The following is a 27,453-nucleotide window of genomic DNA, read 5'->3' as shown; positions in this document are numbered from 1 at the left end:
GTGTCTAATGGTTATGGAATAGGGCAACATAGAGAACATTTCTACTGTCCTGGCAAATTTTATTGGATGGGTACTACTCCAGACTATTGTTGTATACATGTGTGCTGGTTTGAAAGGAGGTATGTCCCCTACAAAAGCCATGTTTTAATCTAAATCCCATTTCATAAAGGCAGAATAATCCCTATTCAATACTATATGTTTGAAACTACAATCAGATTATCTCCCTGGAGATGTGATTTAATCAAGAGTGGTTGTTAAACTGGATTAGGTGATGACATGTCTCCACCCATTTGGGTGGGTCTTGATAAGTTTCTGGAGTCCTATAAAAGAGAGAACATTTTGAAGAATGAAGGAGATTCAGAGAGAACAGAGCAGAACGACATAGCTACGAGAAGCAGAGTCCACCAGCCAGTGACCTTTGGAGATGAAGAAGGAAAATGCCTCCCAGGGAGCTTCATGAAACAGGAAGCCAGGAGAAGAAGCTAGCAGATGACCCTGTATTCACCATGTGCCTTTCCAGATGAGAGAGAAACTCTGACTGTGTTCACCATGTACCCTTCCACTTGATAGAGAAACCCTGAACTTCATTGACCTTCTGAACCAAGGTTTCTTTCCTTGGATGCCTTAGATTGGACATTTCTATAGACTTGTTTTAATTGGGATATTGTCACGGCCTTAGAACTGTAAACTTACAAATTATTAAATTCCTCTTTTTAAAAGCCATTCCATTTCTGGTATATGGCATTCCAGCAGCTAGCAGACTAGAACAACATGCCTGTGAAGACATAGTTTGACCAAGTAGTTTTGCCTGATGTCATTAGTCAATATGAGATGTTGTAAGGGAGAAAACTGAAAAGCAAATCAGACCGAGAATAAGTGGTAAAATGGGTAAAGATTGTTCTATCTTTCTACTAAAAATACAAATCCCCCCTCCCATGTGAAAATGTTAGAAACTGTTTTAGTTTCCTAGGCTGCTCACAGTAAATACCATGGCATGTGTTGGCTTAAAGAATGGAAATTTATTAGCTTACAGTTTTGAGGCTGCAAAAATGTTCAATCCTTTCTTCCCAAAGACTGGCTGCCAAAGATCCTTGGCTCCTCTGCCACATGGCAAGTCACATAGCACCTACTGGTCTCTCTCTTCTTTTCCAGGTTTCATTGGTTTCAGCTTCTTACTTCCATGGCTTTCTCTGTATTCATTCCGTTCATAAAGGACTCCAGTAAGAGGATTATGACCCATCCTGAATGAGGGGAATCACCCCTTAACTGAAGTAGCCTCCTCAAAAAGTCCTACTTACAATGAGTCCATACCCACCGATTAAATTTAAGAACATGTCTTACATGCTTACATGTAGCTTCAAACCACCACCAAAACTATTTTTAAAAAGTGTAAAAGAATATAAGACTGTCTCAAAACTAGTGAGAAAAATAAGGGTTGTGCTTTCTTTTTACAAAATAAAAATTTTGCTTTCGCTCCTCTCCAGATGATTATGGTCCATATTATATTGTACTCTCTTTTTACTCTGAGGACAACTCATCTAAATCATCTCTATTCTTTACAGTCTGTCACCCTTTTTAAGCTCCTAACTAGATTTGTGTCTTCTTTTCCCTGGTTGATGAAATTTGCCTCTCTAATTATAGTGTTTTGGGGAGATGGAAGGTATTTGATATATTCTTGATTCACCTGTTTTTCACTCTGATATTGCACAGACTCATGCTCATTTTTTAATATATTTACCATATCCACCCCTGTACTGATATTTCTCTTTGATGTGAATGTACAATACCAGATCCTCCATCTCCTAATGTAATCTCCCAACAGTAATGATAGTAATCATGTTATGTTGAGCATTGCCTAGACATTCTTTCCATTTATAATCTTTATGTTAGTTGAATTATACAAGCATGTTTATCTGTATTCTTTTATGTAAATTAGCATATATTGATACTCTCTAAACAACATCTTTCTTTCCCACTTCTTTTCTTTTCCATTGGTTTGACCCTACTTCCCACAAACTTACTTTTATAATTCCTTTCCTACCTTGAAACATTTCTTAGAAAAGCAGTTTATATTAGTTGCTGTTATTTACAAATCTGAACTTCTTATCCTTGTCCCTTTCAACTAGAGTTTTATCTCCAGCATTATAGTAAAACTGATTCTCAAATGTTCTCATCATCATTTTGCTCAGTCTCTCACTGAAGTCTCTTGCTTGAATTGTTTATCACTTTTCCCTTTTTAAAACTTTCTCTTTCTTTGTCTTCTGTAACAGTACTTTTATGTAACTAGCTCTTCCTCTGTCTTGACTCCTCAGTATAAACATGGTCCAAAGTTCTATCTTCATATTTCTTTTCAACGTACATATTCTACTTTGATGTACTCCTTTTTTTCCCTCTTATAGTTTTTCATTATTTTTCTTTTTTTAACATGGGCAGGCACCAGGAATCGAACCCGGGTGTCCGGCATGGCAGATGAGAACTCTTCCTGCTGAGCCACCGTGTCCTGCCCATCTGCTGTAATAATTTTTAACTCTTCTCTACATTATTCTCTGTATTTAATCACAGTCACTAAATTCTTTAATTTTTGATATATATAAATCATCTACCTATCTTCATCTCCTCTTCCACGAACAAAACCTCAGTTCAAGCCTTGATAATATATCACATTTTCTGTTGAAAGAGTATTCTGACTGATCTCCCTGTCTCCAGTTTCCCTCCCTTCCAAATCCACTTCCCCATCATTATCATAAAACAAATTGGGTCATATACTTCCAATACTCAAACATCTGTGAATATTCCCTTTCAATTGGAGTAAAGTTCACACTCCTGCACCCTCCCTAGAAATCAAACATCTGCTTGATATGCCTACGAAGATACATAGCTTTGCAGAGACTCCCACATCTGAGACCCGGTACCAAGTTACTCTTGTAACTTAAGGGATCATGAGGAAAGGAACAGGAGATGGTTATGGGGGTTGTTAGCTAAAACAGAGAGTGTCAGCCCCCACCCCAACCAAAACATACGCACGCTCAAAACTCATATTGCTATATATTAACATGGCACTTGGTAAGCTATCCTGATTTCAGTCTCTCCCCAAGGAAAAGAGAAATTGTTAATGGACTGAGGTAAATTTTTGCTACCCTGGTGGAATGGGGCTTTAAAATAGAAATTGCACTGTTATAGGAAAAAGAAATTTCATGTTAAAGGAGAAACAAAAGTCTCCTCCAGCCTTGCATTGGTAGCTCTCCGAAATATGGCCCCATGTTATTTTTCTTGCACTCTTTCCCATTGCTTCCCCTCCACGTCTTACACGCTAGCCTAGCCAAATCAATCTGCCTACTCTTTATTGGCTATGCCTTTGTTCAGTGTGTTCACACAATCTGAAATGTTCTTTTCCCCACAACCCCCATTTTGCAGATTTCAGAACCATTTAAGGTCAGCTAAAATACCATCTCCAGAAAGTCATTCCAGAGTTAAGTCAAAATTTATCTCCTTTCTTTCTGTTAGCATTTATTTTGTATACCTGATATTATTATTTGAATGTTTTCTCTCCACTAAGTAATGAAATCATCATGGCCAAGGACCAAGATCACTCAGTAGTGCCTGACAGTAAATGACATTTGGAAGATGCCAAGAAACATTTTGGTGGGAACTAAATTATGACTTGCATGAATGAATGGATGGATGAATGAATAAAACTAACACTAACTCATTGCATGAATTAATGACTTAGGCATATGAAGACATTTTAATAGCTTAATAATAGAGTATGTGAAGTGTTCAAAGGTACATATAAGTGGATCATTTAAATATTGCTTGGAAGCAAAACTTTTTATCTTATTTGTCAAAGTATACTATTATATATATATACACACACTAAAATGAGACAGATGAAAATTTACCATATTGAAGTGTCATAAAATATATATATCAATAGAGGCATATACTATCTCTGTTTCTGAATTAATAAACCATGTACTGTTCTTAGGACTATAATACACAATTGATGAGAAATATCACTTTTACTGAGCATTATGACCCTGGGAGCTTAAAGCTTGTTGACAAAGTGTGGAACATCAATAGTGGCATGTAGAAATAGAAATTTTTCTGTGTATTCTGCTCAGCATTGTTTCACAGAAAGAGTAATTGATTATTATCCTGTGTGGGTGTGCAGCTTATCTGTGGGAGGCTTCTTCTGTGCATGCTTACTTTTCCAAGAAAAATGTTCAAGGTTAAGAAGCACTCCTTTTTTTAATGAATATTATCTCCTCTTTAAGAATTTGGTCCGTATAAATGTATATCACTTGTTTTGTAGAAGTATTATGTGGAAAAGGATAAAGAAAAAATGCAAGTTTTATTTTCCATGTACAGTAAAAGACTGCTTAAATTACTGAAGAGAATTCCTGAGAGTATATAGTGCCATAGTTCTAAATCCAATTTTAAAGATCTAAATTTAATCCTAACCTAAAAATAAGTAGAACGTCTAAAGTGTACCTTTCCATAGCATGAATAGGTTCCTAAAATGTAGATTTTTCCATATGCAGTGCTATTTTCATAAAACTTGAGCTGTGATCTTTTGGGAAAAAATTTGGTCCCAGGTTTTAATAAAACCCACAATTAAGAAGAAAATATTTTTAAAATCACATTTTGATGAAAATGAGGTAACTTACTAATTAAAATGAATCCCCCAAGGTACCTAGGGCTATTTAAATATTTGGCATGATAAAATGGGCTTCATAAAATTATAACTTAACAAAATAGAGCATAGTTATTTAGCTTCTTTTCTTCTCCATAATATAAAGTAGCAGGTTAATATCTCTGTTGTTTTGTTTTAAACTTGTTGTGTTCTGCCCTTTGTGAAAGTACTCTGTCTTTCAATAATTAGCAGGTTGACCTAGGCTAAAATAAAGTAGGGATACAGACAGATGGAAGCAATTATTCAAAATAGTAAGCTATTAAATAAAGAAATAAATTGGGGGAACGTGTAACTGAAATACATGGCTCTGAAGTGCTGAAAGCTGTTTAGAATAAGGCAACAGATATTGTTTTTAAATCAATTACTGACTTATGAATTCTATATATTTGATCATTTTTGGTTTGGATTAGTTTGGTGTTCCTCTGTCATAATTTCCTATAAAATATACTAAGTGCTTCTCAGAATACAACCTTCATCAAAAGCAACTCGGGAGTTACTGAATCAGAATTCTGGGGGAGAACATTTGGGGATCTGCATTTTAACCTACTCTCTCTCTCTCTTTTTTTTTTTTTTAGCTTTTTTATTGTATAATATAACATATACAAAGCAAAGAAAGAAAAAGGCAATAGTTTTCAAAACACTCTTCAACAAGTAATTACAGGTCAGATCCCAGAATTTTTCATGGGTTCCCATACCATCATCTCAGATTTTTCCTTCTAACTGCTCCAGGACATTGTAGACTACAAGGGATAAATATTTCTTTATCATCACAATTGACTTTTTTTTCTTTTTTGTGAAAAATATCGTATATACAAAAAAGCAATAAATTTCAAAGCACATTGCAACAATTAGTTGTAGAACAGATTTCAGAGTTTGGTATGGGTTACAATTCCACAATTTTAGGTTTTTACTTCTAGCTGCTCTAGGATATGGAAACTAAGGAAATATCAATTTAATGATTCAGCAATCATACTCATTTGTTAAACCCTACCTTCTCTGTATAACTCCACCTTCACTTGATCTTTCTATCTCACTCTTTAGGAGTATTTGGGCTATGCCCGTTCTAACTTTTTCATGTTGGATGGGGGTATTACCAAGTGATTCTTATGTATACAGAAGCAAGATCTGAAAATTACTACAGTAGCTTAACTGCTTTTAAATATAGTTATAATGCCTTTACAATGATACCTTTATTTTCACAGCCTAAAGATCTACTTTTTCCAGGACCCAATTAAAAGCCCGACTTGTGTGAAACCTTTCCTGATTTTATTTTTTTAGTCAAAGCTCATTCCTTCCTCCTTTGTTCCTCCAGCCCTATGATTTTGCCTTTATTATACAAATTGTGGGTATCCCAAAAATCTTAGTACAGATTTAAGCTTTAAAAACTTCAGATGTATAAGTGTTTACAAAGATACAATAAATGAATTTGAAATTTTAGTTATTCAAATTTCTTTTATAATCAGTTTTGCTTATTTTAATTAGTAAGTTTTTTATTTTAATATTTGTATGTGACAGTTTTTCAGACTGGTAAAAGAAATTGGCCACCTTAGTCACCTGATACATCTCTCTTAGACTTTTTCTTGTGATTTCATGTCAAAATTGCTGAGTATGCACTATTGCTTCATTCTTTGAATAATCTTAAGGCTAGGATCACAAATGTCACCCTTGTGATCACTGAGCAGCAGCCGATTTGAAATTCGACTAGAGTAAACACAGTGGTCATGTTGAATTTTAAAAGAAATATATCAATATTGTAAAATTTTAAATATTTGAGCTTTAATGTTTTGTATAATTTTGTGACATTTATACTTCTAAAGTTATTAAAACATAAAATTACCTAAAGACTTTTGGGACACTACATTGTTTTTTTCTTTATTAGAGAGAAGTTGTAGGTTTACAGAACTATATATCATGTAGAAAATACGAGATTCCCATATACCACCCTATTATTAACACCTTGCATTGTTGTGGAATGTTTGTTACAGTTGATGATAGCATATTGTTATAATTGTATTGTTAAAAATAGTCCATAGTTTAACAGGGTTCACTGTTTGTTAGTGTACTTCCATGAATTTTAAAAAGATTATTTCTCTTTTACCATATATTTAACCTAACATTTCTCCTTTTAACCACATGCGTTTCCCTTTTTAACCTCTGTCTTTTGACAATTGTGAATAATGCCACTATGAACATCAGAGTGCAAATAGCTGTTTGAGTTCCTGCTTTCAGTCCTTTTAGGTATATACCTAGTAGTGGGATTTCCAGGTCATATGGTAGTTCTATACTTAGCTTTCTCAGGAACCACCAAACTGTCTTCCACAGTGGCTACATCATTTTACATTGCCAACAGCAATGAATAAGTGTTCCTATTTCTCAGCATCCTTGCCAAAACTTGTTATTTTCCATTTTGTCAATAGCAGCCATTGTGTTGCATGTGAAATGGTATCTTGTTGTGGTTTTGATTTGCATTTCCCTGATAACGATGATGTTGGGCATCTTTTCATATGTTTCTTGGTCATTTGTTTATCTTCTTTGGAGAAGTGTTTATTCAAGTCTTTTGGCCATTTTTGAATTGGATTGTTTGTCTTTTTGTTGTTAAGGTGAAGAATTTATTTATATTTATATATATTTTATATATTTATATATATTATATATTTTATATATTTATATATGTTATTATATATTTATATATTCTAGATATTAAATTGAGTATATGGTTTATAAATGTTTTCTCCCATTGTGTAGGTGGTTAACTTTTATGACAGAGTCTTTTGAGATGCAAGAGGTTTTCATTTTGATGAAGTTCCATTTATTTATCTTTTCTTCTGTTGCTTGTATCTTTGGTGTAAAGTCTAAGAAGTCATTGCTTAACACAAGGCCATAAAGATGCTTCCCGCCATTTTTTTCTAGGAATTTGATGGTCTGGTTCTCCTGTTTAGGTCTTGGATCCATTTTAAATTCCTTTTTTCTTTTTTCTCTGCATCATTTATTGAAAAGGCTATTCTTTTTGCTACTATGTCAAAATCAATTGGCCATAAATGTGAGAGTTGATTACTGAGCTCACCCTTTAACTCCATTGGTCTATATGCCTGTCCTTGTCCCATTACCATACTGTTTTGAGTACTGTGACTTTGTAATATGTTTTAAGATCAGGAAGTGTGAGCCCTCCAACTGCATTCTTCTTTTTCAAGGTGGCATCAACCATTTGGAGCCCCATCCATATAAATCTGTTGATTGGTTTTTCCATTTCTACAAAGAAGGTTGTTGTAATTTTTAAAAATATATTTTTATTGATCAACAACATACAAACACAAACATTCCTAACATAGATGCATCCCATACGTGGTGTACAATCAGTGGCTCACAATATCACCACATAGTTGTGTATTCATCACCATGGTCATTTTTTTAGAACATTTGCATCATTCCAGAAAAAGAAATAAGAAAAAACTCATACATACCATACACCTTACCCTCCCTTTCATTGACCACTAGTATTTCCATCTACCTGATATATTTTAACCTTTGTTCCCCCTATTATTTGTTTATTTTTTATCCATATTATTTACTCATCTGTACATGCCCTATATAAAGGGAGCATCAGTTCACAATCACACAGTGACATTGTAAACATTATATCTTCATACAATCATCTTCAAGAAACGAGGCTACTAGAGCACAGCTCCACAGTTTCAAGTAGTTCCCTTAAACCACTCAAATATACCATAAACAGAAAAGGGATATCTATATAATATGTAAGAATAACCTCCAGGATACCCTCTCAACTCTGTGTGAAATCTCTTAGCCATGGAAACTTTATTTTGTCTCGTTCCTCTCTTCCCCCTTTTGGTCAAGTAGGCTTTCTTAATCCAATATTGCTGGGTCCTGGCTCATCCCAGGAGTTCTGTCCCACATTGCCAAGGAGATTTGTACCCCTGAGAGTCATGTCCCACATAGGTGGGAGGGCAGTGAGTTCACCTGCTCAGTTGGCTTAGAGAGAGAGGCCACATCTGATTAACGAAAACGGTTCTCTAGGGGTGACTCTTAGGCATAATTATAAGTAGGATTAGCTTCTCCTTTGCAGGAAAAAGCTTCATAGGGGTGAACCCGTAGATCGAGGGCTCAGCCTTTTGATTTGGTTGTCCCCACTGCTTGCAAGAAGGATATCAGGAATTCTCCAAATGAGGAAGTTGATTATTTCCTCCTTTTTCCCCAGTCCCCCAAGGTGTCTTTGCAAATACATGTTTGTTCACTGCCGCAGTACTTGTTCATTCACTGCCCCAATTACTCTGGGATATATCGGCTCACTACACTAACCTGGACAAACCAACAAGATCTCATGCCCTATTCAAGAATCCATGTACTTATGATGTTCAACTGAAGTAACCATACAAGTTGAATTAGATAATGTGCTACCCAAAGTATAAATTTTGTGCCAAATAAACATCTCTCCATTTGGTCTCACACAGAAGTTGAAGTTTTTAAATATGGATTATATCATATCCTATCCAGATCAGTTTCATTCATATCTCTAGTCGATGAAGTCTTTCTTTTTTAAAGTAGTTATTTAGAGCTATAAATCTCCGTCTTAGCAGTGCCTTCACTGTTTTAGTATTTTCATTTGCTTCAAGATATTTCCTAATTTCACTTATGAGTTCCTCCTTAGCCCATTGGTTATTTAAGAGTATGTTGCTTCATTACCACATATTTTTGAATTTTCTATTTCTCCCTCTGTTACTGATTTTTAGCTCCATTCCATTGTGGTCAGAAAAGCTACATTACATAATTTCAATATTTTTTAATTTATCAGACTTGTATTGTGATCCAGTACTTGGTTTATCTATAGAATGATTGGTGTGCCTTTGAAAAGAATGTGTGTTCTGTTTTTGTTCATTGAAGCATTCTGTATATGTCTGTTAGGTCTTGTTGGTTTAGAGTATGTTCCAGACTTTTATCTCCTTACTGATCTTCTGACTAAATGTTCTATCCATTGTTAAAAGTGGTGTGTTAAAGTCTTGTGGTTACCAGGACTCTACATATTTAAACTTGTGTGAATGCCTCTCTCCCTGAACCATGTTTCTCTAAGTGTGGGGCCATGTGTTATTTATCCTTGTATCCCTAACACAATTACTGTTTTCTGAATTAAGTAGAAAAGTATATCTTTTATACTTTTTCCAATTATATTCATATATATTGACTGTTCCATTATTAATTCTACTTGATTTGATTAATATACTTAAATTTTAGTATTTAAATATCATCAAATATATTCCTATATTTAATATTTACTGTGTTGAGATCCATTGCATTTATTATCCTTCTAGATGCTCTAATTGTTCCATCTTTGGCCAGGGGGATTCTTTTTCATATTGGCTTCTGAGTCCTAATTATATAATCCTAGCAGTCTTTGATAGCTTCCTTCTGTCTTATACCATAATATACTCCAATCTCATACATTTCATATCCCAGATGTCAAATCAGCCATTTTCCAAGAATCCCTGGGAAATGGTATTTCAAGACCAAAAATTGTATGGCTTTCCTTGTTACTGGGTTGGTTACTGTTTCTCTGCCTTTTCAATGAGCAGAGTTAGGGAATACATAATACATCAAGAGTTCTATTGATACTTCCATTCATATTCAGGATTCTAGGGTTTTTACTTAACTTCTTCAGTCTTATATCTATATCTGATTTTTCTCCATGCTAAAAATATATCCTATCAATGACATGAAGAGTTATATAATGGCATTATTACATAGTTCTTCATGTTTCATCCTATGCAACAGTTTCAGAAAACAATAACAGAATAGCAATATGATTGCTGAAAAAAATCATTTAAAGTATTTTTAACAGTTCTTTTTGTTATATTACACTAGGGAAGTACAAGTAAATTATTATAATTCAAAGAGACTTACTATGTAAGTCTCTTATTAACAGTATATACATTTAGACCTTATTTACTTTTTTCCTTGAGGTGAATTCCTTTAAAGTTTGGACATTTAGTACTATCCTCTGATTCTGGGAAGGTTAGACATATAATAAAATTTGCATCCTTTGTGCAGATGCAAGTTATATGTAGCCTGGGGAAACTGGGAAGCTTCCCAGTTTTTCCCAAAATATCTCTTCCCAGTATAATTTTGTTTGAAATTAGTTTCTATAAAATTGGACTCTTCCAAATTCAGATGCAAGTGCAAATGTAATTTCCAAATATAAATGTTTTATCTGCACTTTGGCTCCTCTGTATACATAATTCATACTTAACTATTAAGAGTTGATTTTGTGTAAGTATTTAGACATAGATTTGACTATGTTTGTAATAAACATCTCCCTTGCCACCGGAGTTACTCAGAAAGGCAACGCGCAATGCTTAAGAATTCCTGTTAGTTTGTGAAATGAATCAGATTTAAATTTAAGTTTAAAAAATATGCTTATAATATGAATCTATACTTGTTCTGATATGATATTGCAGTGAAATATCATAAACTGTTGAACTAGATTTCTTTCTGTTAGCATTACATTCTGGAAAGGAAAATAAAAGGAACTGTCATTCCTTAAAATATACAGTACTGTAGAATATACGTATTCTTTTCAAAATTAGATAGCTAAATAAGAATAATTAGCCATTAACTATTTTTTAGTCATTAACTTTTTATTTTGAAATAAAAGCAATTAGTTTTATATTTAAAATAATGATACAGAACAACAGTAATACATGGTTAAATGCACTTTTTATTTCCTGTATGCCAGACACTGTACAAAGCAATTTGTCTCATTTTCTTATTGAAGCCTCACAACACCCTTAGTGGGGTTATTACTAATATCATGCCCATTTTACAAATTTGTAGAGGAAACTGAGCCTTAGGAACATTGTTACTTGCTTCAGGTTATTTTGCTATCTCACTATTTTTTGTAAATTTAGCAATTGAAGTAAAAAAGAAAGTGACAATTAAAAAAATAATTTTTTATAATTTCAGAAAGTCAAATTTAGGGTATGAGAACTATAAACTTGATATTAGTAGCATGTCTCAGTTTAAAAGATGTAAAATAAAGTATGTTTAATATCTTAGACTGGCAACGTGGGAGATGACTCCCAGGGATGAATCCAGACCTGACCGTGGGATCAACAATTCCATCCTGACCAAAAGGGGGAAAGAAGTGTAATTAATAAAGTAAAAGTGGCAGAGAGAATTCAAATAGAGTTGAGAGGCTATTCTGGAGGTTGCTGTTATGCAAGCTTCAGGTAGACCTTGCTACCTATCATAACCTGCCAACCCCCAACCAGGACCATTCCAGCCAATCCTAAAGAACACCTAGGGCAATATATAAGATCCCACAAGGGTTCCATGCACTAGAGTAACTTTCCAGAAACCTACAACCTTCATATGGGCCCCTGGTCCAGATAAGTCCTGAAACCTAGCCCAGCCTCTCCAGAACATCAGATAGTTCCATCTCCCTATCCCATATTAGTGACAGGCCCTTCTAATAGCAAAAATTTAGAATTGTCATAACGCAAACAACCCCAAGGAGAGGTATGGAAAGATCAAAGGTGATAGTGGACTTATACAGAGAAGATAGGACTTAACAAATGAATATGAATGCTGAATCATTAAATTGATATCTCTTTCAGTCTCCAGTATTTTAGAGCAGCTAGAATTAAAAACCTAAAATTGTGAAATTGTAAACCACGTGAAAGTCTGAAATATGTTCTACAACTAATTGTGGTACTGTGCTTTGAAGTCTATAGCTTTTTTGTATGTATGTTATTGTTCACAAAAAAGAAGGAAAAAAAAGTCAATTGTAATGCTAAAAAAGTATTTAGGCCCTCTAACCTCCTATATGCTGGAGCAGCTAGAAGGAAAAATATGAGAGGATTGTATGGTAGCCCATGACAAACTCTGGGATCTGTCCTATAACTCCTTGTTGAAGAGTGCTTTGAAAGCTATTGCTTTTTTATTTCTTTGCTTTGTATGTATGTTATACAATACAGTAAAAAAAAAGTTTAAAAAAATGTATATCTTAGAATAGTTGAAAATATAAATGTATTTATGGTACTCTGATAGGACTTGAAATAAATATTAGTGTTTTTCGTACTGTTCCAACCTATAATATATTAGTATTTGGAATGTTGGACATATTCTAACAAAGTACATTTATCGCAGGTAACATTTTAGATAGAAAATAGTTACAATAAATTTTCCAGTACTATTAAAAAGTCTACTTCTGTGTATTATCCCTTATTATGTGTGTTTAAAATTAGTAAAATTAGAAAATACAGCTAAGCAAAAATAAGGATATCCCCTGTAACTGGCCATCAGAGCTAACTACTATTATTATTTTGATATATAACATTCCTGATTTTTTCCCATTCTTATTGCTATGTTTTTCTTGAGTTGTCAAGATTTTTTCAAATTATGGTATAATTCCTAAGAAAATATTTTAAAAGAAATGCTTGATTTGTCAAATCTAATGTATAGTTTATTTTTTTTCAGGATTGTACTGTCTATGAGACAGAAAATAAAATTCTTCATGTGGTAAGTATATTTAAATTTATATCCATCTTCATTGGAGAATGTTTTTGTTTAACTAGTAATTAAATAAAAACCTGTGGCTTATAAAAAAAGGTGAGCCATAATAAAAAATCTAGTGGATAGTTAAGTGTATATTTTATAGGAAATGCACAAAGGAATCAAAACATAAATTATTTGAGTTATAACCATTCTATTGTGTCTAATAGAAAAAGATATAATATTTAAATAATGCAATATTTATCAACATTGTAATATAATAAAATTATGAATCTAGAAGAAAGACCAATTGAAATAAGAATTTTTCTCCTTTATCCATGACAAAAGGAGATCAGAGAAAGATATTCTCTTCAATAACAGATAATTTATCTCTATCATCATTTATATAAAATGCTTTATGAAGTAATTGAACTTCTTTTGCTGTGATTCCATACTCACCAAACAACCTTCTGAATTTAAATTTTACAGTATTTGTTGAATCAATTAATGAATTTTTTATTACTAAGAATGTATTTGAAGTACCTTATTCCTTGTCGAAACACATCTTCATTTTTATTAAGGAACAGTTCACCACTTCTGTTTGTAAATCACTTTCTTGGGTGAGGCCAGTCTGTCCTAAGAACTTCTTCACTCTCGTGTGAAATCATATTGTTTCTATATATGCCAGGTCCTAGAAGATCCTTTTTCTTGCCAGATGACACTTTCCCCTTTTATTCCTACTTTCCTTTATAACTTCTTTATTTATAAAATATTTTAATAGTGTTAAAACAAAAATGCATCATTTTAGAAAGGAAATATTTTTAAACCATCTTACTTAAATGTGTGTATAGGGGTTGGGTGGGACTTGGGTATTAATTCAAGATATCAGTAGTGCAAAATTCTTGCTCACTGTTTTGTTTTCAGCTGCTGTAATCTCTTGCTGATCCTTTTTCCCTAATTGTGCAGTTATGATGTCCATCATGATTTCTAAGGATGGTCTGAGGAGTGGATGATTAATGAACTCTTTTAATTCTGGAGGGTAAATAATTACTACCAACCCTCTTTTTATTTACCTGTGGGGTCTAGAGAATAGAAAGGAACTAGTATTTATTTAGGGTCTATTTTGTATTTGCAAGTAAAGGTTTAGGTCCTATAACCATATCTCATTTAATCCAAATGTACAGATGTTGGAACTAATTAAGGGTCACAGATGTTAAGCTGTTCGAGTGTTGCCTTTGGACACAGATCTTATAACAAAGCCTTGCCCTTTCCAGATATACCCATTGTTACCAATTCTATTTCCTCAAGACTTTACAAACTGTTCTGTTTTGTTTTCTGTAGAACCACAGGGCTACTATCTAGCTACACCTTACATGTCAGTAGCTAAGGAGCCTGAACAGATCTTTTCCCTCCTTCATTTCATTTCCTACAAGTGACTGTTTCTTTGACATTGAATTTTCTAAACAATGACTATTACTTCTGAAGTATGGAAATCACTAAATTGGACTTTGGTATGCTACTGTGGGTTCTTCATTGTTTTTATTGCAAGGCTGTTATTGAGTTCATTGTGTGCTATACAGTGTCCTCTTTATAAAGTTTCTCTGGAGTAATCTCTTTATTATATCAGTATCAAAAAGTTATACTTTTCATGGCGGGCCGCGGTGGCTCAGCGGGCAAAGTGCTTGCCTGCTATGCCGGAGGACCTCGGTTCGATTCCCGGCCCCAGCCCATGTAACAAATACGGAGAAACAGAATACAATAAAAACAAGAAAATGTTTAAAAGATGTTTCCCTTTCTTCCTTCCTTCCTTCCTTCTATCCTTCCTTCCTTCTCTCTGTCTTTCCTTTAAAAAAAAAAAAAGTTATACTTTTCTTTATGCACTGGCTACTTGAAACTTAACATAGAAATTTATTGCCCATAGTTAAGCAAGTGCATTTCATGGTATTCATTCTGTATATTAGCTTCATTCTTTAATTTATATCCATGATTTCTCTTTCCCTTACCTTTCTTGCTTAATGTAAATATGACATATATTTTATTTTTTTGTGTGTTAATATAGTCTTTTATATGGAGTAATATCTCCAGTAGGTACAAAAAGCACTTTTGAATTTGATATTCAGATGTCAACAAAGGAAGTGGAAATGCACATAGAAAAAGAACCTTCCGGAGACTGCAAAAAAATAGGAAATTTTATTTCTGAAGAAAATTCAGATTCTACCATCATGAGCCAGAATAACAGAAACGAATTTAAATGATAAAAGATATACTTACGATTTCTCTTATACGAAAAATATCCTAAATATTATCTTAAATATAATTTGAAATTAATCAGGCTAAGGAAATAAGCTCTTTAGGGTTTGAATATTTTATTTAAAACTGAAATAAATAATAACCAGATTTTAAATAATTTCTTATTTGACTCTTATATTACGGCTATATTGACATTTCATTTATCTTTCTCAAATGCCAGATTCTAAGCTATTTCCATTAGAAGTGAATGACAACATAGATAACATAGATGAGGTTTAGGAATGAATGCAGTATATTTACTTTGATAATTTTGTACTCCAGCTAGTGACAATTTAAAGGTCCTCTCCGATGATCAGAACAGGGATGGCATTGGCCCATCAATTCAACTCAGAAAACGCTTTTGTACTTTTATGTTATCTTTTTACTTTCCATTCTGACATTATATGGAAAGATGGCCCATCTGCCACTGAAGGTTATATAATTGTGTTACTTTTCTCACAATAGGAATTAATTTTTTAAATAATAAATTAGTATACTATGCTACATGGTATATGATGTTGGAAACAAAAATTTCAAAACAAGCCCCTTTCCACATTTCCTATAATGATATAAGAAATAATCATCCTATAGTGTATAAGAAATCACTTTGAATCTAAAAACTGAGTCCTATTTCTATCACTTTCTATGTCAGTGGCCTTGGTCAAGTGTTCTAAGTATTTTGAGACTGTTCTCAATATGTTTGTTTCTAGGAGGAAATAAATCAATAGATTTTTAGCATGGTAAATTGCTATACAAAAGTGGAGTATTACTTACAGGTTTTTAAAAATCCTAGTCATATAATCTGTTATCTTCTCATGATTATACTGGGAAAAAAATGCAGAACCTGTTTTCTAGGCAGAGTTTTGTGATCTGTTCACCTTCTCTCCAGTATGTGATTGACTAGAATTTTTTTAACTTTTTTATATACACCAGAAAATACAGAACTTGGAGCTTTTTTTATGCAATTTTATTGAGATATATTCACACACCAAATAATCTATCCAAAGTATGCAACCCATGGCTCACAGTATCATCATATAGTTGTGCATTCATTACCACAGTCAATTTTAGAACATTTCATTACTCCAAGAAAAAAAATTAAAAAAAAGAACACCCAAACATCCCACACCCTTTATTCTCCCCATTGTTTATTTATTTGTTTTTGTCTTTATTTTATTACACATCTGCCCATACATTGGATAAAGAGAATGTCAGTTACAAGGTTTTCACAATCACATGGTCACATGATTAAAGCTAATATGGTTATATAGTCATCATCAAGAATCTAGTCTACTGTGTTACAGCTCAGTTATGTCAGGTATTTCCTTCTAGCTTTTCTAATACAGTAGAAACTAAAAAGGAATCTATATAATGCATAAGGATAACCTCCAGAATGACCTTTCTTCTCTATTTGAAATCTCTCAACCAATGAAACTTTGTTTCGTTTCATTTATTTTCCCCCTTTCAGTTAAGAAGTTCATCTCAATTGCATGATGCCAGGGCCAGGCTCTTCCCTGGAAATCATGTCCCACATAGAGGGGAGGGTAATGAATTTATTTGCAGAGTTGACTGAGAGAGAAAAAGAGGTCACATCTGAGCAAAGGAGGGCTCTCTGGGGGTAACTCTTAGGCATAATTATAAGTAGACTTACAAAGCTTGAGTTTTGATATAACTTGTTGAAAACCAAATTGTGAGTTAGTTTCAAAACTCTGTTTATTCCTATGATAGTTGAATATGCTAAGTAAAATATTATTCTGGCTTATTTTCAAAGATTCATTAATCTGAATTTAATATGACCATCTTAGCCTGAGTCTTTCTGGAAAGCAGAACCTAACACCGAGGCTTGAAAACAGACTAATTTACTTTGAGATGTGATCCCAAGGCACAAAAGTGAAACTGGAAAGGAGAGTGTCAGTATAAGGATGGGCTCTTGAATTGTTCTCCTCAGTGAAGAACTGGCATTCCACCCTATATCAGGACCTTCTGGGGAGCCATATAGAACGTATCTCAGAATTATCTATCCTGCCTACCAAAGATTAAAGAAGAAGCTGTTTCTCCCATTGGTTAATGTTTGCCCCTTGGGGTGTTAACTCTTTCACACTACCAGATTCCTGGAGGCATCTAAGAGCCCCAGGGCAAAAGGTGAAGGTAGTATAACTGAGAAAAGACAGATTGCTACAGCAATGGCTGGAGTGAAAAGTGACCTGAGAGGTTGTAAGGTGGGTCTTGGGTGGCTACTACAATGAGACATAGTGTGAGACACCATAGCATGTCTTACTCCAGTGTTTTTAATGTTAAAACAACAACAACAACAACAAATAGTTTACTGGTTAGAATTTTAAAAAGGCAAATTTGCTTAAAAAATATTATGGCACCTTGGGAAGAAAATTTTAATACATCTCTAAGTGACAATCAAAATTTTAAAGTATTTAGAATCACACATAATATCCTAATATTGATTGAGATCAAGATTTGTATAAGTAACAAAAGCAAGTTTCAAACAATAGGTACAGAATGGTAACATTTGTAAAAAAGAAATTTACTTATAGTGAGGAAAACTTAAAACTAAAACAAACAGCATAATATGTGTATTACTTTCTTATTCAGTAAAAGAAAATCCCACTAAAATATCCACAGATGCCTGGATAAGGGAAACCACAGGATAGTACCCCACGCTCTAGATAACAAAATAAGCATTTTCCACAAATGAGTAAGAGTTTTCAAATGGGTAAGAAGTAAGAACAGTGCTATTATATAACCATTACTAAGGTAAGAGAATGGCTGTAATCTTCCCAATGCCAGGCAGCTTTTCCTGTGTAATATACTAATAAGTCCTAGGAGCCTCTTCACATTTTCCACAGGAATTTAGAGCAGCCACAATGATTGCTGCCTTTTCCAAATAACCAAGGAGGAGAACCTTACACAACTAAGTAGAGATTACAGTATCTTGAGATATATACTGGGAAATCAACTGTCTTAACCCAGAATCTACACCTGTATCTTTATTTTGCCTAGAGAGTAGGGGTGAGAATTTTAAGAGGAAAGGAAACTTACCACTGATGAAAGCCAGTTATATCCTAGGAATTCTCCAAGGCAACACAAGCATCAGAGTGCTTTTCAGTATCTGAACAAACTGAGATAGAGAACTGAGGAGTTTTGTGAGGTACAGGACTTCTCCCCAAATAGATCCATATTTAAGGATGACTAAAGAAAAATAAAGGAAAAGAGAAGAGGAAGTAGACTCCTATAGATGAGAAAATCCTCCCCTTGAAGAAGATTTAGTAAGAATATTTATTTAATGTTCTCAATGAGTCAAAAGAGCATTATCTGTATTAAAAGAGAATACAATAATTTAAAGAGAGATAAGGCAGGTATAAATTGGAAACAAAATGAAATAAGAAAATAGTTCTGTAAAACTAAGAACATGGAAATAGAAATTAAACCATACTAAAAATGGTAAATAGTAGGCTGGATATTGCAGAGATTGAAACTGAAATACAAGATAACTTTGAAAATACTCAGAAAGATTTAGTAAATTAATAAATAGACAAAGAACAAGAAAAGATAATGACTCTAGAGGATAGATTATGGTTAACTCATGTTCAACTGATTGTTAATTTCTGAGGGAAAAAAGATAGGAAACAATTAAGGTATATAATAGAATGAATTAGGATTAGAAATTGGGAAATTTGCAAGTCAGAAAATATATTGAAAAGATGACACTTTTGGTGCCACAGTTTTAAGACTAAACAGAAAGGCCAGACAAAAGGAAGTCATTTGAGAGAGGAGGGGCCAAGATGGCGGCTTAGCAATGTGCGCATTTTAGTTCGTCCTCCAGAACATCTACTAAATAACCAGAAACAGTACAGAACAGCTCCTGGAGCCATGATAGTGACCGGACATACAGCGTACCCCAGTCGGGACCAGCTGGACCAGCTGCAAGTCTCCGGAACCGTGAGTTCCCCAAGCTGCGGCGCCCAGCGCCCCTCCCCCACAGGCGGCTTCCCAGAGGGAAACGAAAGACACTCTAACAGTAGCAGGGACTGAGTCCAACCAAACACCAATTATGGCATTAATAAACAAATTCTGACTACTAAAAATAGGCCCCCAGCTCAGGCGAAACTGGTCAAGGCGGAGGTCGCTTATTGGGCTAACCGAAAAAGAGGAAAGGGGATGAAACTGAAGTTTTTGTGGCTGTTTCTACGGAGGATTGGCTGCCTCTGGATTCAGCGGTGGGATTACTCGGGCTGCATCTGCCCCAGGCATAGGCAGAAACAGACTACTTTCAGGGCTGTCTCCCGCCTGCTCCCCAGGGGAGGGGTGAAGCCCTACTTAGGTGGAATCCCTCTCTCAAGGAATTCAGACCCCAGGGCTTGGCAATTTGAAGCCGTTAAAACCAGCCTACAACCTCTCCTCTGTCTCCACCACACCCCCAGCAGGGAGAGCCTTCCAAAGTTAAAGGAGCCACAACATCTTTTGCTGGTGGGACCCACAGGCAGACAAGTGCCACATACTGGGCAGGATAAGAAAAACAGAGCCCAGAGACTTCACAGGAAAGTCTTTCAACCTGCTGGGTCTCACCTTCAGGGAAAACTGACGCAGGTGACTCCTTCCCCGATAGGAGGCCAGTTTAGTCCGGGCAAACCCAGCTGCAGTCTGTAATACCTATGTAGACCCTCCTAAGGATGGGGAGGGAAAAGGCACTTTACAAGCAGGACAAGAAACAAGAAAACAAGAACTGAAAAATTACCCTCTGTTAAACAAAACTTAAGCTAGAGGCCCAGAAAAACCTGAACTGAAGGTCAAAGAACAGATAGACAACAAACTCATCTAGCAAGAAAACCCTAGGTAAGATAAGTGAAAGCAATCTCCAGAATAAACTAATTAAGGTAATTAAATGTCTAGACACCAGCAAAAGAATAACAAATCATACCAGGAAAATTGAAGATATGGCCCAGTCAAAGGAACAAACCAATAGTTCAAATGAGATACAGGAGCTGAAACAATTAATTCAGAATATACAAACAGAAATGGAAAACCTCATCAAAAACCAAATCAATGAATTGAGGGAGGACATGAAGAAGACAAGGAATGAACAAAAAGAAGAAATGGAAAGTCTGAAAAAACAAATCACAGAGCTTATGGGAATGAAAGATACAGTAGAAGAGATGAAAAAAACAATGGAAACCTACAATGGTAGATTTCAAGAGACAGAGGTTAGGATTAGTGAACTGGAGGATGGAACATCTGAAATCCAAAAAGAAACAGAAACTATAGGGAAAAGAATGGAAAAATATGAGCAGGAACTCAGGGAATTGAATAATACTAAGCGAACAAATATACGTATTGTGGGTGTCCCAGAAGGAGAAGAGAAGGGAAAAGGAGGAGAAAAACTAATGGAAGAAATTATCACTGAAAATTTCCCAACTCTTATGAAAGACCTAAAATTACAAATCCAAGAAGTGCAGAGCACCCCAAAGAGAATAGATCCAAATAGACGTTCTCCAAGACACTTACTAGTCAGAATGTCAGAGGTCAAAGAGAAAGAGAGGATCTTGAAAGCAGCAAGAGAAAAGCAATCCATTACATACTAGGGAAACCCAATAAGACTATGTGTAGATTTCTCAGCAAAAACCATGGGGGTGAGAAGACAGTGGGATGATATATTTAAATTACTAAAAGAGAAAAACTGCCAACCAAGAATTCTATACCCAGCAAAATTGTCCTTCAAAAATGAGGGAGAAATTAAAACATTTTCAGACAAAAAGGCACTGAGAGAATTTGTGACCAAGAGACCAGCTCTGCAAGAAATACTAAAGGGAGCACTAGAGACAGATACGTAAAGACAGAGGAGAGAGATGTGGAGAAGAGTGTAGAAGGAAAATTAGATATGACATATAAAATACAAAAGGCAAAATGGTAGAGGAAAGTACTACCCAAACAGTAATAATGCTCAGTGTTAATGGATTGAACTCCCCAATCAAAAGACATAGACTGGCAGAATGGATTAAAAAACAGGATCCTTCTATATGCTGTCTACAGGAAACACATCTTAGACCCAAACAAACATAGGTTGAAAGTGAAAGGTTGAGAAAAGATATTTCATGCAAATAACAACCAGAAAAGAGCAGGAGTAGCTATACTAATATCCAACAAATTAGACTTCAAATGTAAAACAGTTAAAAGAGACAAAGAAGGATACTATCTACTAATAAAAGGAACAATTCAACAAGAAGACATAATCATAAATATTTATGCACCGAACCAGAATGTCCCAAAATACGTGAGGCAAACACTGCAAACACTGAAAAAGGAAATAGACACATCTACTATAATAGTTGGAGACTTCAATTCCCCACTCTCATCAATGGACAGAACGTCTAGACAGAGGATCAATAAAGAAACAGAGAATTTGAATATTACAATAAATGAGCTAAACTTAACAGACATTTATAGAACATTACACCCCACAACAACAGGATACACCTTTTCTCAAGTGCTCATGGATCATTCTCAAAGATAGACCATATGCTGAGTCATAAAGCAAGTCTCAACAAATTTAAAAAGATTGAAATCATACACAACACTTTCTCAGATCATAAAGGAATGAAGTTGGAAATCAATGATAGGCAGAGCGCCAGAAAATTCACAAATACATGGAGGCTCAACAACACACTCTTAAACAACCAGTGGGTCAAGGAAGAAATTACAAGAGAAATCAGTAAATATCTCGATGTGAATGAAAATGAAAACACAACATATCAAAACTTATGGGATGCAGCAAAGGCAGTGCTAAGAGGGAAATTTATTGCCCTAAATTCCTATATCAAAAAGAAGAAAGGGCAAAAATTCGGGAATTAACTGTCCACATGGAAGAACTGGAGAAAGAACAGCAAACTAACCCCAAAGCAAGCAAAAGGAAAGAAATAACAAAGATTAGAGCAGAAATAAATGAAATTGAGAACATGAAAACAATAGAGAAAATCAATAAAACCAGAAGTTGGTTGTATGAGAAAATCAATAAGATTGATGGGCCCTTAGCAAGATTGACAAAAAGAAGAGAGAGGATGCAAATAAATAGGATCAGAAATGGAAGAGGAGACATAACCACTGACCCCACAGAAATGAAGGAGGTAATAACAGAATACTATGAACAACTTTACGCTAATAAATACAACAATTTAGAGGAAATGGACAACTTCCTAGAAAGGCATGAACAACCAACTTTGACTCAAGAAGAAATAGATGACCTCAACAAACCAATCACAAGCAAAGAAATTGAATCAGTCATTCAAAAGCTTCCTAAAAAGAAAAGTCCAGGACCAAATGGCTTGACATGTGAATTCTACCAAACATTCCAGAAAGAATTAGTACCAACCCGGCTCAAACTCTTCAAAAAAACTGAAGTGGAGGGAAAGCTACCTAATTCATTCTATGAAGCCAACATCATCCTCATACCAAAACCAGGCAAAGATATTACAAAAAAAGAAAACTACAGACCAAGCTCTCTAATGAATATAGATGCAAAAATCCTCAACAAAATTCTAGCAAATCGAATCCAGCAACACATTAAAAGAATTATACATCATGACCAAGTAGGATTCATCCCAGGTATGCAAGGATGGTTCAACATAAGAAAATCAATTAACGTTATACACCATATCAGCAAATCAAAGCAGAAAAATCACATGATCATCTCAATTGATGCAGAGAAGGCATTTGACAAGATTCAACATCCTTTCCTGTTGAAAAAACTTCAAAGGATAGGAATACAAGGGAACTTCCTTAAAATGATAGAGGGAATATATGAAAAACCCACAGCTAATATCATCCTCAATGGGGAAAAACTGAAAGCTTTCCCCCTAAGATCCGGAACAAGACAAGGATGTCCACTATCACCACGTTACTCAACATCGTGTTGGAAGTTCTAGCCAGAGCAATTAGACAAGAAAAAGAAATACAAGGCATCAAAATTGGAAAGGAAGAAGTAAAACTATCACTGTTTGCAGATGATATGATACTATACGTCAAAAACCCTGAAAAATCCACAGCAAAACTACTAGAGCTAATAAATGAATACAGCAAAGTGGCATGTTACAAGATCAACATTCAAAAATCTGTAGTGTTTCTATACACTAGTAATGAAAATCTGAGGGGGAAATCAAAAAACGAATTCCATTTACAATTGTAACTAAAAGAATAAAACACTTAGGAATAAATTTAACTAAAGAGACAAAAGACCTATACAAAGAAAACAAGAAACTGTTAAAAGAAATCACAGAAGACCTAAATAGATGGAAGGGCATACCATGTTCATGGATTGGAAGACTAAATATAGTTAAGATGTCAATTCTACCTAAATTGATTTACAGATTCAACGCAATACCAATCAAAATCCCAACAACTTACTTTTCAGAAATTGAAAAACCAATAAGCAAATTTATCTGGAAGGGCAGGGTGCCCCGAATTGCTAAAAGTATGTTGAGGAAAAAAAACGAAGCTGGAGGTCTCACGCTGCCAGACTTTAAGGCATATTATGAAGTCACAGTGGTCAAAACAGCATGGTACTGGCATAAAGATAGATATATCGACCAATGGAATCGAATAGAGTGCTCAGATATAGACCCTCTCATCTATGGACATTTGATCTTTGATAAGGCCGTCAAGCCAACTCATTTGGGACAGAACAGTCTCTTCAATAAATGGTGCCTAGAGAACTGGATATCCATATGCAAAAGAATGAAAGAGGACCCGTATCTCACACCCTATACAAAAGTTAACTCAAAATGGATCAAAGTTCTAAACATTAGGTCTAAGACCATAAAACAGTTAGAGTAAAATGTAGGGAGATATCTTATAAATCTTATAATTGGAGGTGGGATTATGGACCTTACACCTAAAGCAAGAGCACTGAAGAAAGAAAGAAATAAATGGGAGCTCCTCAAAATTAAACACTTTTGTGCATCAAAGAACTTCATCAAGAAAGTAAAAAGACAGCCTACACAATGGGAGACAGTATTTGGAAACGATATATCAGATAAAGATCTAGTATCCAGAATTTATAAAGAGATTGTTCAACTCAACAACAAAAAGATAGCCAATTCAATTACAAAATGGGAAAAAGACTTGAACAGACACTTCTCATAAGAGGAAATTCAAATGGCCAAAAGGCACATGAAGAGATGCTCAATGTCCCTGGCCATTAGGGAAATGCAAATCAAAACCACAATGAGATACCATCTCACACCCACCAGAATGGCCATTATCAACAAAACAGAAAATGACAAGTGCTGGAGAGGATGTGGAGAAAGAGGCACACTTATTCACTGTTGGTGGGAATGTCAAAGGGTGCAACCACTGTGAAAGGCAGTTTGGCGGTTCCTCAAAAAGCTGAATATAGAATTGCCATATGACCCAGCAATACCATTGCTAGGTATCTACTCAGAGGACTTAAGGGCAAAGACCAAATGGACACTTGCACACCAATGTTTATAGCAGCATTATTTACAATTGCAAAGAGATGGAAACAGCCAAAATGTCCATCAACAGACGAGTGGCTAAACAAACTGTGATATATACATACAATGGAATATTATGCAGCTTTAAGACAGATTAAACTTTTCAAGTATGTAACAACATGGATGGACCTTGAGAACATTATGCTGAGTGAGACTAGCCAAAAACTAAAGGACAAATACTGTATGGTCTCACTGATATGAACTGACATTAGTGAATAAACTTGGAATATGTCGTAGGTAACAGAGACCATCAGGAGATAGAAATAGGGTAAGATATTGGGTAATTGGAGCTGAAAGGATACAGACTGTGCAACAGGACTAGATACAAAAACTCAAAAATGGACAGCACAATACTACCTAACTGTAATGTAATTATGTTAAAACACTGAATGAAGCTGCACGTGAGAATGACAGAGGGAGGAGGGCTGGGGACATACATGAAATCAGAAAGAAAGATAGATGTTAAAGGTTGAGATGATTTAATTTAGGAATGCCTAGATTGTATAATAATAGTGAAATGTGCAATGTACAAATTTTAAAAATTTTTGCATGAGGAAGAACAAAGGAATGTCATTATTCCAGGGTGCTGAAAATAGATGATAATTAATACTTTAAAATGTCACCTTATGTGTGAGACTAAAGCAAAAAATATTTGTTACAAAATTTATATTTTGACTAGAGCATTTCCTGATATAACTCATGTAGATAGTTTGATTGAATGTCATAAGTATTTGGAATCTCAGGTAGGACATGAAATTTTGTTGGTTTGTCCAGAGTGATGCCCCAATGAATCCCAGAGTGATTTGATCAGTGACTGGAAAAGTATTTGCAAGCCCCCTACGGGGAATGGTGAGATTGGGGAGAAATTCAACTTCCCCAAGTTGAATTCTTAATATTCTCACAAGTAGTGTGGACAACCAAAGCTATAGGCTGAGCCCCCAGTCTTCGGGTTGGTTCATATGAAACTTAACCCCACAAAGGATAGGTCAAGTCTACTTAAAATTTAGGCCTAAGAGTGACCCCCAAGAGAGCCTCTTTTGTGGCTCAGATGTGGCCTCTCTCCAGCCAACACGACGAGCAGTCTCACCACCCTCCCCCTCTCTGTGTGGGATATTACTCCAGGGGTGTGGACCTTCCTGGCAACGTGGGACAGAGATCCTGGAATGAGCTGAGGCTCAGCATCAAAGAACTGAGAAAAACCCTAGAATGAGCTGAGAATTAGCATCAAGGGATTGAGAGAACCTTCTGGACCAAAGGGGGAAGAGTAAAATGAGACTAAGTGTCAATGGCTGAGAGATTCCAGAGTCAAGAGGTTATCCTGGAGGCTATTCTTATGCATTAAGTAGATATCACCTTGTTGTTCAAGATGTAGTGGAGAGGCTCGAGGAAACTGCCTGAAAATGTAGAGCTGTGTTCCAGTAGCCATGTTTCTTGATGATGATTGAACAATGATATAGCTTTCACAGTGAGACTCTGTGAATGTGAAAACCTTGCGTCTGATGCTCCTTTTAGCGACTGTATCAACAGAAGAGTAGAACATATGGAATAAAAATAAATAATGGGGGGAACAAATGTTAACATAAATTTAGTTTAAAATGGTAATGGTAAATGAAAGCGAGGGGTAAGGGATATGGTATGTATAATTTTTTTTTCTCGATTATCGTTTTATTTCTTTTTCTGTTGTCTTTTTATTTCTTTTTCTAAATCGATGCAAATGTTCTAGGAAATGATGAATATGCAAGTATATGATGATATTAAGAATTACTGATTGTATATGTAGAATGGAATGATATCTTAATGTTTTGTTTGTTAACTTTTTTAATTAATAAAAAAGTTAAAAAAAATAAAGTTAACAGTTTTAAGACATATTCTGGCAACCTTTTTAGAGTTTCTGTAACAGGAAGCAACCTGGCATTCATTTCAACCAGTGTAATAGCTTATATATATATATTTATTTCTTTTTGGGGGGTTGTGGGGTGCATGGCCTAGGAAATGAACCCGGGTCTCCCACATGGAAGGTGAGCATTCTACCACTGAACTACCCATGTACCCCTATATATATATATATATATATAACTTTTTTGTTATATAGTATAGCATATATATAAAGCAAAGAAATAAAAAAGCAATAGTTTTCAAAGCACCTTTTAATAGATAGCTACAGGACAGATTCCTGAGTTTGTCATGGGCTACCATATGAACCTCTCATATTTTTCTTTCTAGCTGGTCCAGAATATAGGAGGCTAGAGGGCATAAATATTTTTTTATCATCACAATTGACTTTTTTTCTTTCTTTTTTTTTATGAAAAAATAACATATATATAAAAAAGCTATAAATTTCAAAGCACAGTACCACAATTAGTTGTAGAACATATTTCTCTAGAATTTGACATTGGTTACAATTTCCCAATTTTGGGTTTCTATTTCTGGCTACTCTAAAATACTGGAGAC

At 34.8% G+C, this 27,453-nt stretch overlaps 1 protein-coding gene across 4 annotated transcripts in view; it reads left to right on the top strand.

Annotated features, from left to right (window-relative positions):
- The window catches only part of CNKSR2 (connector enhancer of kinase suppressor of Ras 2), a 370,581-nt gene that overhangs the window by 136,303 nt on the left and 206,825 nt on the right, over positions 1 to 27,453 (top strand). For all 4 annotated transcript variants that reach the window (XM_077146892.1, XM_077146891.1, XM_077146890.1 and 1 more), the window contains exon 5: positions 13,181 to 13,222. In XM_077146892.1, coding sequence (XP_077003007.1) covers positions 13,181 to 13,222 — 42 coding nt within the window. The remainder of the gene's footprint in view (positions 1 to 13,180; positions 13,223 to 27,453) is intronic.

This window comes from Tamandua tetradactyla, chromosome X, assembly GCF_023851605.1.
Source record: "Tamandua tetradactyla isolate mTamTet1 chromosome X, mTamTet1.pri, whole genome shotgun sequence".
Taxonomy (NCBI): domain Eukaryota; kingdom Metazoa; phylum Chordata; class Mammalia; order Pilosa; family Myrmecophagidae; genus Tamandua; species Tamandua tetradactyla.
Note: the sequence above shows the minus strand (reverse complement) of the source record. Positions and strands in the feature narration are given on the sequence as shown.